The sequence below is a fragment of the Planococcus citri genome, chromosome 1 (genome assembly GCF_950023065.1).
Source record: "Planococcus citri chromosome 1, ihPlaCitr1.1, whole genome shotgun sequence".
In the NCBI taxonomy this organism is placed as follows: Eukaryota; Metazoa; Arthropoda; class Insecta; order Hemiptera; family Pseudococcidae; genus Planococcus; species Planococcus citri.
In genome coordinates this window covers 23,127,656-23,138,797 of record NC_088677.1, presented here as the reverse complement: position 1 = coordinate 23,138,797, position 11,142 = coordinate 23,127,656, and the positions used below count along the sequence as shown (strand labels likewise).

At 35.4% G+C, this 11,142-nt stretch overlaps 2 protein-coding genes across 2 annotated transcripts; one reads left to right on the top strand and one right to left on the bottom strand.

The window, feature by feature from the left end:
- Positions 1–313: 313 nt before the first annotated feature.
- On the top strand, positions 314–3,190 carry LOC135849928 (protein EFR3 homolog cmp44E-like). The gene has a single exon (XM_065370584.1). The coding sequence runs from the start codon at positions 612–614 to the stop codon at positions 3,027–3,029; it is 2,418 nt and encodes an 805-aa protein (XP_065226656.1). The 5' UTR covers positions 314–611; the 3' UTR covers positions 3,030–3,190.
- Positions 3,191–6,734: 3,544 nt separating this feature from the next.
- On the bottom strand, positions 6,735–10,704 carry LOC135849927 (basigin-like). Its single transcript, XM_065370583.1, has 7 exons — positions 10,526–10,704; positions 9,377–9,542; positions 9,051–9,253; positions 8,822–8,932; positions 8,530–8,730; positions 8,324–8,459; positions 6,735–8,190 (listed from the first exon to the last, which is right to left on the bottom strand). Exons 1-7 carry the CDS (start codon positions 10,611–10,613, stop codon positions 8,142–8,144), a joined length of 954 nt encoding a protein of 317 aa, XP_065226655.1. The 5' UTR covers positions 10,614–10,704; the 3' UTR covers positions 6,735–8,141.
- Positions 10,705–11,142: the final 438 nt, after the last annotated feature.

Here is an 11,142-nt window from a genome sequence, read left to right as displayed (position 1 = left end):
TTTTTGATAAAATTTGAGCTTGAAAAGGTGTCGTTGTGTCTTGTGTCGTTCACTCACTTCAATTCGATCCATCATCCATCGCCATCCCATCAAAATCAGCATCAAAAAATTTCTTCTATGAATATTTTGAGAAATTTTAAACCATTAGGCTCGTATTTTTTTAAGGTGCTCAAAAGTCAAAAAACATTTTCTGAGAAATTTGTCGAATTTTTTTCAAATTTTATGAATCATTTGTGAACGCCAATATAGTTTCGGTTACGTTACCGTTCGAGCGTTCCTTGGCGTTCCTCAGGAAATACGGATTCATTTTTTTGTTTTATGAAAAGGCAGCACTGATTGAAAAAAATAATTCTTATCAAACTTTTGTGTTCGTGATTTTCCTATTTTCCACTTGAATAATTTATTTCAATCGAGTATCAATTTCCGTATAATGAATTTTTGAAATAACCAGTTACCTCTGTATTCATTGTGCAATTTGTTCTAAAATGATTCACGTACGCCCTCCGACTGCAGCCGAGCTGCAGAATGTTCTGTGACGACTGCATCGCTGGACGATTCGATCGCAGTAAATCAATCCGTAAGCTGTTAAATTTGTCAATTTTTGCACCAGTATGTGTTTCAATTGTTTGCTTCGACTAAAACCTCGTTACAAACGGCTGGTCGATGACATATTTCCAGCCTCGCCGCAAGATGGCTTGGTCAAAAGTAACATGGAGAAGCTAATGTTTTACGCCCTATCATCGCCCGAAAAATTGGACCGTATCGGAGAATACTTGTATCAAAAAGCCAGTCGAGAGATCACTCGTAAACGATGCAGTTACGTGAAAATAGCTATGGAAGCGATGGATCAGTTGTTGATGGCGTGTCATTCGCAAACCATAAATTTATTCGTAGAAAGTTTCCTGCGAATGGTGCAGAAACTGATGGAATGCCCGGAATACGAGTTGCAAATCTTGGCTACTCAGTCGTTCGTTCGTTTCGCTAATATCGAAGAAGATACGCCTTCTTACCATCTTCGTTACGACTTTTTCGTATCCAAGTTTTCTTCGATGTGTTACAATAATACTCAAGAGGAAGAAACTCGCCATCGTATTCGACTCGCTGGAATTAAAGGCCTACAAGGCGTTATTCGTAAAACAGTGAACGACGATTTGGTGGAAAATATTTGGGAATCGGTTCACATGGATAAAATAATACCTTCTTTATTATACAATATGCAAAATCTATCATTCAAGACCGAAGAAGAAGGTACAATGGAGAACGTCGACCCTAACGAATTACTAGCTTGTAACAGATTCGAAGAAAAAGATCCGGCCATGTTGGCCGAAGCTTGTTTTCGCGAACTCGTCGGTAGAGCTTCGTTTGGTCACGTGAAGAGTATCATTAGACCAGTATTACAGCATTTCGATTCGCTCGAATTATGGGCATCGAAATCGTTCGCTATTCATTGCTTCAGATTAATCATGTTTTCGATCCAGTCGCAATATTTGTACACGGTCGTGGAAAGCTTAATGATACACTTGGACGAGAATTCCAAACTACCGTCGAAAATCCGAACCAACGTGGCCGAAGTTCTTTCGAAAATCATCGCCATAGCTGCTAGCGAAAGCGTAGGCCCTACCGTTCTCGAAATAATCAACTCTCTGCTGACTAATTTACGTACTTCGGTTACCAGACAAAGTACGAATACGGTTAGCGACGCTGTCGAAGACGAGAAACTGTATCAAGAAGCGCTGATCGCAGCTTTGGGCGAGTTCGCCGCCAATTTACCCGATTACCAAAAAATCGAGATCATGATGTTCATCATGTCGAAGATCACCAACACTAAACCGATCGTAAACCTGTCCAATGTCGATAATCAGATAAAACACATTTGTTTGAAATCGTTGCTCATCGTATGCTCTAAATACAGCTCGATTCATATGACTGCTACGTTACCGCAATCTTTTCTCGATCCTTTATTGCGATGTTCGCAAGCTAGCGATCCTCAAATTCGACTACTCGTCCAGAACGTCTTCCATTTGCTATTCGATCGTCACAGTAATACGAGTAAATTATCGAAACCGACGGTGGAGTTTTCATCTTCGGATATCACGTACGAGAAATGCTCCAGCAGCGATGTAATGTTCATGCGCAAATACGGTCCGGAAGTATACTCGAGTTTATGCGACTCGTTAGAGCATCATAATAATACCATAGACAATATCGAAGCTGTTTACAAAACCATCGCTTTATTATGTATCGAATTAACTTCGGAAGAAACCATCGGTGATTTGCTGTACGCCATGGTCAGTATACAAGACATGGCTCTCACCAGTACCACATTACCGAACGTTCTGAAATACCAATTGCACACTATTGTCATTTGTTTACTATCGTTGATCGCCTACGTTCATTCGTTACGTCCGGTGCAAGACTACGTCGATAAAATAATCCAAACTCGAAGAGATCTAAAAGCTTCGCATCTGTTGCCCGAGTTATGCATGCATTACGAAATTTCCTCAGAACTCGCGTTACCTCAAGGAGTATTATTGGATCAGAATTCGCTCATCGAAAGCGTCAAAGAAGCCGGCATCGATATCGTCAAATTGAGCTCCGAAGCAGGCAAACATAACGGGTTGTCTATTCATAGGCATAGCTGGGTAGACGTGCCTTCGACCACCGTCACTGATTTTAGTATTCTAGAAACGAACAGTAGTTCGTCGTCTCCGTTTGTCGAGAGGAAGTATCCGAACGAAGATTTGACTTTCGAAGCGATGAAAAGAGTCATGACCGAAAGTCACGATACCCAGCGTAAAAATCAGGCTAATCGTAATGCCGAAATTGTAAACATGTATAAAACCAAACCTTTCGACGAATTGGTGAAATTATCGTCTCCGAATGAAAACGATACCATTAAGTATAAACTTAACGAGATATTTTTAAAGATGAATATCGATATTCGAAATTCATCTAAAAATGATAATACTACCAAAGAGTATTATAAACCGGTTGTGGAGACTTTGTTTCCGGAGTGTTTTGTTTATTAATTATTATTATTTATTCTTTTCACGAATGAAATGTTGAGATGATAGGTTATTTATATGTATTTACGTACCTATGTATTTTATATCCGTACTGTTGAATTATAATATAGTATATTTTATATTATATCAAGAGCGTACAAAGTATTAACAAATCTTCATTATTATTTTGTCGTCTATTTTATTCCATCTTTTCTGATATCGAACACTTGGAACTGAATTCGTTGATTTATTTCAACTGTTCAATTTTTTCTTATTTGGATGTTCGTAATATCAAATATGGTATTTTTTGTTCTACAGGCAATAGAACTGAGAAACTGATGAAAAATTTCGTCTTAATGATTATTGAGCAAAATATTGAAGTTTGGAGAGGGAGGATTGCCCTAAACCTCGTTCATACTTCTCGCCATTAATGAAAAAAAAAGAAGACCCCTCAGCGAAGCGAGGATCAAAAATTTATGAAAATTTGTATATTGAGAGAGCTAAAAACTTATGTTTTTTTATACAAGGAGTTTCTTTCTTGGCTTTTAAAATTTCAGAATTTGAAAGGCTTTTTTGGATGTTATCGTCGGGGGGCCTGCATAAGGATCACCTGCACCCCCTGCCAATCCTCCAGAGCAACTTTGGGTAGTCCTGAGGAACATTTCTAGCCCTTGTCCTCAGAAAAAAAAGTGACCCCACTTACAAAATGGCGGCCATTTTGATTGACAGGTTAGCCAAAATCGCAGATTTTGTATTCCAAAATAGGACTTGCCCGACATTTTTTAAGCTGTATGAACATAGATCGAAAGATTAGGCAAAAATTCATCACCTGTCAAAATTTCAAGTGCTAAAGTGCCTTTTTCGATTTTTGGTGAATTTTTGAAAATCAAATTTAGGCCAAAGATGAGGAGAAAAAAATCAAAATTTTACCAGATTGACCAAGAAAGCTGAAAATTGGGATGTACCCTATTTTCGACATGCCAAATCGATTGGAAACTGTTTCAAGCCGTTTTGAGCAGTTCTGGAGCCTCCAGCAGATTTTTGAAACTCGAAATTCCCACAAAATTTCATCAAATGGAGTTGGAAAGCCGAAATTCATTCTGCAAACTAATTTCAATACGTTACGAAGTCGACTGCAGGTGGATTTCAAGTCATTTTGGAGCCTCCAGCAGATTTTTGAAACTCGAAACTCCCACAAAATTTCGTCAATTTTTCACGCTCTACAACTTTTGTTTCAAGTTTTTTTCTGTATCTTCAATTTTTAGGTGATTGTCAAAAACTGGTTGCTAAATGTTAACAATGAACCGGTTTCAAAATGTGATTGAACAGAATTATGTAATTTTTCACACCCTACAACTTTTGTTTCAAGCTTTTTTCTCGATCTTCAATTTTTAGGTAATTTTTGATAACTGGTTGCAAATTAATGAACCGGTTTCAATATCTGATCAGTGAAAATGGTTTAATTTTTCACGCTCTATAAGTTTTGTTTTAAGCTTTCTTCTCTATCTCCAATTTTCAAGTGTATGTCAAAACTGGTTGCTAAATGCGAACCAATGAACCGGTTTCAAATTGTGATTCAACAGAATTGTGTAATTTTTCACGCCCTACAACTTTCGTTTCAAGCTTTTTTCTCTATCTACAATTTTTGGGTATTTTCTGTTAACTGGTTGCAAATTAATGAACCGGTTTCAAAAAATTCATATCACGTTTTTTTTGCCTTAGTGTGTAGAATACATTGCGCCAATAAAAACCAGTTTGAATTTTTTGACCAAACCGGTTTTTCAATTTGTGGACACCCTGATGCATGGGCCTGGAATTTTCAAGGTCACTTTTGAAAGTCCTTATTTTTCCTACTCAATACTAGGTTTAAACCATTCTGGAGCCTCCAGCGATTTTTCAATTTTCTTCAGATTTTAAATTGTTCAAGAAAGGTCAGAGAAAGAAATGAACTTTTAGCATTTATAACTTTGATCGATACTTATTGGGCATCCTCTCAACCACTTTTGGAGGTTGTGAATTCAAAACTTATTTTTTAATCAATTTTCCAACTCCAGGAAATGTGAAAAAATCAACTTTTTAAAAAAAGTACAAGATTTGGCCCCATTTTAAGGGACGAAACTACACAGAGGTTTTTTGAGAGGAGATGGGGGAAGGGGAGAGTTCGACTGAAAATTTTCCGGTTGATTTAGGGGGAAAATACCAATTTTGCCGATTGATATCATGTTCATAATTATGACTTATAAAAAATTTTCATTTTCTATTTTGGATTCATTTTGGGGATTCTAATGTCAATTTCTTCATGTTAGAATAAGAATCAAATTGGCCCGCGCGAAGCAAGGGCAAACATTTTTGAAAAGTGGCCTAAAAACGATGCTTTTTTATGCAAAGAGTTAATTTTTTGGCTTTTAAAATTTTAGAATTTGAGAGATTTTTTTTAGCAGGGTAATTTTCAAAAAGAGAAGAGAAGAGTCCCAAGTGAGGGTGACAGCTCTTGAAAATTTGTATATTGAGAGGCATAAAAACGATATTTTTCATGTGAGAAGTTTATTTTTTCATTTTAAAACTTCAAAGTAGAACATTCTTTATTTAGAAATTTCAATTTCGAATTCACGAGGGCCAAAGCTCTCGAAAATTTGAGTTTTGAGGAATAAAAAACAGGAGATTCTTTCATCACAGACCTTTCTTTTGCCAACCCCCCTCCAGAAAGTGCTTCTACAGGGTAAACTGCCCCATTTGCCTCCCACCCCAGATCTATTGATGAATTTATTCATCCACACTGCATTTTATTTTGTTAAAGTGAATGCTATGATGTGAAAGAGTGAACTTTGATAGATCAATGTTAATTAAATTCATAAATAGAAAATTTCGGAATTTAGAAAAATTAGAAATTAATTTCACACCAGGCTTCCCTCCTCGCCTCAAAATGATCATATTCTGTTTCAAAATAACTTATATTCAAGTATCTCATGTAAAAAAAGGAGGGGGTTGTTGAATGGCTAAAATCAAGTTCAAGTTATAAATTTTCAAAATCGGGGGGGGGGGGGGGGGTAGCCATTTAAAGAGCAAGAAGTCATTTAAAAAATAATTCAAACTCTCCCACCGCCTTCATATCTTTGGTAAGTCATCAGGAGAACTGGGATTTTTATGCTTTGCAGTTTGCATACTTTTCTATGGACTGGAAAAATCTATTTTTATTTTACAATTTAGGTCTCTTCAGGAATCATTGAATTTCCTGACGAATGAGCCAAATATCATTTTGCATGCTTTGCATAGGTACCTATTTCAGACCAAATTGCATATTTCAACATATTTTAGGGGGGGGCTGCATATTTCTGTCCTATTTGAGCATTCTCTGGTATTTTTTTTGCATATTTACAAAAATTGAGATTTCAAGACTATTTTTGTTCAAAAAATTGCAACACTGCTAAAATGTCATCAAAAACATTTTTTTCTCGAAATAATTTTATGAATTTATAAACGACTTGTTTTACCTATTTTTTTTAGAAAGAAAAATGTATTTTTCGATCACTGGCTCCGTTTTGTTTGTTCGAGTAGGTAAACAGTTTTACGCCACTCAAACTGAAATTTTTTGTACATTTTGGGTGAAGAAATTGCATATTTTCATTATGTTTTCATTATATTATTTCTGCATAAGACCTAACCAGATCTGATCAGCAGTACATAGGTAGAGGTACCTACCTTCATAATGCATAAAAAAACGAAAATAAGTATTTTACATTCTCATTTACTTCTTGTCATACGAGAACAGTTTCGATACAAATTAAATCAGACAATTAAAATTCTTCACAGACAATGCTGAATTATTTAGATACAATTCAAAATTCAAATTACGTGGATTGTGGGTAAAATTTACAGTAACAAAAAATGAGCAGAAAATACCTTGTATGGGAAATGATGTAAGGATAAAGAATTACATCCGAGTCAAAATGTGTTAGCAAATTACAGAATAAACATAATAGGTAAAGAGTTAAGTACATGTACACTTGAAAAACTAATAAAATGGTCTATCACAAAATATCGTACGACATAGTAAACTCGAGAAAAACAAAACAATAACATAATAAGTAAAGTATAATACAATACATGCATGAAAATACTCATGTCGACGGAGAAATGATTAGAGAACTGAGTACCATCAATATTTTCAGTAAATGCTGTTACTTTTTCATATCAAAAAACAAAAAAAAAACAAACAGGGTAAATAGCTTTTTTAAACGTAAAGAATATTTGTAAAAAAAGGTAAGTAAAAAAATATGAATTCTTTCATAGCAAAAACGATGTGACTTAAGTACACAATAAAAAATGACTGACGAATGTGAATTTGAAAAAAAAATCAGGATCAACACGTATTCATTTCATTAATTTGAAAATACTAGATTCGTGATTTTTCTCGAGTCATTAAGTACTTGATGCGATTGATATTGAAACAACGTGACTTCAGCTTGTATTTCAATTAAGTAACATTGGCCTCAATCGAACCATATTCTGTACACTTGACACGAGGAAAAATTAAAGAATATTTACAATTTTGAAGATGAAATTAAGACGAGATTAGAGGCAATGATTCAATCGACAATATTACAATTCGCACTTCAACTGCAGTGGTCAAATTTGAACAAGATGACAGTACCTCTCTGATAATTTCCATGTCAACGCATGAGTGCAACTAATACATACCTATTTAATAGCTCTAGCTTTCTACCAGATGGGAGAAAAATTGTAATAATACACACGTACTTAAAATAAAACAAAAGGCATCAATCAACACGGTGTAGGGATGGTTAGTTTTTATGAAAATAATAAAAAATACGTAAGTAAGATAATGAAAAGTAAAATTTGTTACGTAAGAAGAGGGAAAAAAAGACAAAAATGAATACCGGAGCAAACAGTACAATAAAGAATAAGCAATGGGAAGAAAGAAAAGAAAGGAAAGGAGGAAAAAAACTTAAGGAAAATAATATTTTAAAATATCAACAGAGGATATCGAACAATACGTAGGCCTAAAATATCTAAGTGAGCAAACGCCTCGAATACGTGAATCCCAATTTAGTAGCACAGAAATGGTGAAAATTGGTAGTAATGGTAACGACGTGTTGAAAGCTCAATTCGGCCGAATTACTTTCGGTACCTGACGCTGTCTTGACCATGATCTGGGCTACTTTTTCTGCAATACAAACGAAAAATTGTGAATAATACGAGTACCAATATAAGATATTTTTAAAAATGACTCCACAATGAAAAAAAAACCGAAGACAATGGACTATAAATTGGTGAAATGGTACGACGAGAAAACTTACGTTTCTGGTCCCTGGTCGGTATCACTTTCTTCCATTTCGGTTTTGTCTCGTTTCTTTTCGTAGATGAGGATAATGGTGCATAAGATGATCACTTCGGCGACGATACCCAAGAATGGACCCAAAGCAGCGTATTTGCCTGAAATAATTGTACGTTTAGTTGTATCGTTCAATTATACGTTCAATCGTCGTATCACAAAAATACTCACTTTTAACTCTAACATACGACGATCCATCTGCAATACTGTTTCCAAAGACGCTGGTGGCTGTACAATTGTAGGTTCCGCGATCGAGTGTCTTATTGACGTTGTGGATCAATACTGTAGCATCTGGTACTCCTCTGAAAGGTCTCATTTCCACTCGACCATCGGTTCCATTTAACAAGGTCTTTTCGTTTTTCTCATCATCAACTACACAATTCAAGTACACATTATTGTAACGCAATATTACGAGTAATACGTATGTATTTTAGCTAACAAATAATTCACAACGATGACTCACTGTATTTCCACTGAACACCGTTAGCTTTACCGGCAATTGCACACGTTACGTTTAGGGTGCTACCTTCGATTACAGTGAAATCTTTGAGTACAGGTACTGCCACAGGTAATGCTGAAAGAAGAAATGAAATTACTACGATGAATCGAACGTTCCAAGAACATGAACAAGAACAAGAGAATAGAATTTGGTGGCGTTATGAAAGTGAAAACCGTTTTAGTACAATATCCACCTTGTATTTCGAAGATTTCTTGGCCGATCGGTACGAGTTCTTCTTTATCAGAGACCATTTTCTTATGCAGAATTTTGCAAGTGTAAAACGCAACATCCTCTCCCTTAATCGAAGTCCATTCTATATAACCATCGGATACTTTTCGGCGGCCTTCGTCTCCTGATTGTACAAGCGAATACTCAGAACCATTTCTCGAAGAGTACCTAAAAATGAAAAGAAGCACGTTTAAATTAATAATAAGGTTAATTACTCAACAACGTAACCGAACGAAATGAAAAATGCAAATTTAGATTAGATAAGAATCCTGAATAAAAAGTCAATATTACCAGACTAATGTGAGACTGCTGTTCAAAGAAAAACCATCGGGAATACATTTCATCGAAAATTTTTTGAATAAGGTGACAAAAATGCAGTTTTCTTTCGTTACATCGGTTGACTGACAAGGTTTTCCTTCACCGAATTCTGCTTTCAAATTATTGCTATTAGAAGAATCTGAAACAAATTTTAAAAAACAGCATTAGAAGGTCCAAAAGTACAATATGAGGTGCTGAGTCTGAATTTTGACTGAAGCAAACAAATCTGTATTACTTAGTTGTATTCTGTATTTTGCAGACTAGAAGTAAAAGAATAACTATAGAAATCGAGACAAAAACATGATGGTAAAGTCTTTCGCCCAGCTACCTGGCAATCTGGCACTGATCACTGAAGAAATCTGCTTACAGAATACTTTGATTGACTCAGAGTCACTCAATTCTGATGTTGAAGCTGAAGAATTTTTACTTCATGAGCACGAAAATTATGATATTTTGAAACCTGGTTTCAATTTTGGTCACTTTTGACTTCCAATAACAGCAGGGGGACGAGTAATTTTTATTCATAGCTGAGAATTCTGTTGATAACGCTCGTTAAGTGTTTAAATCTTTTGTTTCGAGTAATTTCCATCGCTCTCATTTGACTCAATCTTGTACTCGGAACTCTCAAATCGAAACGATGACCTCATCATTTCAAAACTGAAAAACGTGTTCATCGCAGATTTTTAAAAACACTTAGAACCACTGATAACAGCCAGAAGAATTAAATCGAAAATAACCTTCAGTATCAACCACTGCTATTACTTTTCCGTTTCATTCTACTTGAATCCACAAAGAAAGATTAGATACTGATGTAGGATACATCATCAGATAGAGGTGAAAAGTCTACCGATATGTATGTTAATCTGTCGCTCTGTCGCCGTCAATTCTTGGTTGATATAATTATTTCAATTTGCAGAGAAGAGTTGGGAGCAACAATTAATCACAATAGCAGCTAAACAATGCAAAATTGGTTTCTAAGATGTGATGAACAGGCCCAGCCCGAGCGAACAGCATAGCTTCATATAGCAGAGGAGAATCCTTATCTCTAGTGTAAGATACGAATTTCGTGTACGGTAATGGTGCCGCGCCGACTCTGTTGAATTCGTTATTCTTTATACTCACCAGAATTTGTGGTCTGAGCTTGTGAAGTGGAACACAATAGAGTGATATAAAAACATATTGAAATAATTAAACACTGATATAACTTCATTTTAACTATAATCACGAACAAAATTCAATGTAAAAAAAGGAAACAGGGTTATAAATAGAAGTCAGCTCATTCTCAAATATGATGAATTCCATAGATAATTCTATTCTTGATGAATTCTATAGACTGGCAGTGTAGAGTGTAGAGTAAAGTAATATAGAGTTTTAACAAGTAGGCCAACTAGCGATGGGGAAATCACTATAACGATAACATTTCGTTTCGTCAACACCTGCAGCGCTAGTGAGTCATTTTACTCATGGTTTTATCACTACGCCATAAGTGTACATACAATTTTACGAGTTATAAATGCAATTTTGACAATTATTCTCGGATTTGGACGAACTTTTAAATGGTCTCAAATTAAAGACGACGAAATTCCGTGTCCATTGATGTTAAATTTATAACATTTCGCGCAAAAATAACGGTTCAATGAATACTTCTATTTAGTTCTATTACCACTGTTTTCATACTATGTACGTCATCTTTAAACCAAAAATACTCGAAATTTTCATCGAACACATATGTATTTTAA

Excerpts from the sequence above, each read along its gene's own strand:
- LOC135849928 (XM_065370584.1), top strand. The coding sequence starts at position 612 with ATGTGTTTCAATTGTTTGCTTCGACTAAAACCTCGTTACAAACGGCTG.
- LOC135849927 (XM_065370583.1), bottom strand. The coding sequence starts at position 10,613 with ATGAAGTTATATCAGTGTTTAATTATTTCAATATGTTTTTATATCACT. Across the intron at positions 9,543-10,525 it reads AGCTCAGACCACAAATTCTG|ATTCTTCTAATAGCAATAAT; the intron begins GTGAGTATAAAG and ends AATTTGTTTCAG. Across the intron at positions 8,731-8,821 it reads CGGTGTTCAGTGGAAATACA|TTGATGATGAGAAAAACGAA; the intron begins GTGAGTCATCGT and ends TGAATTGTGTAG.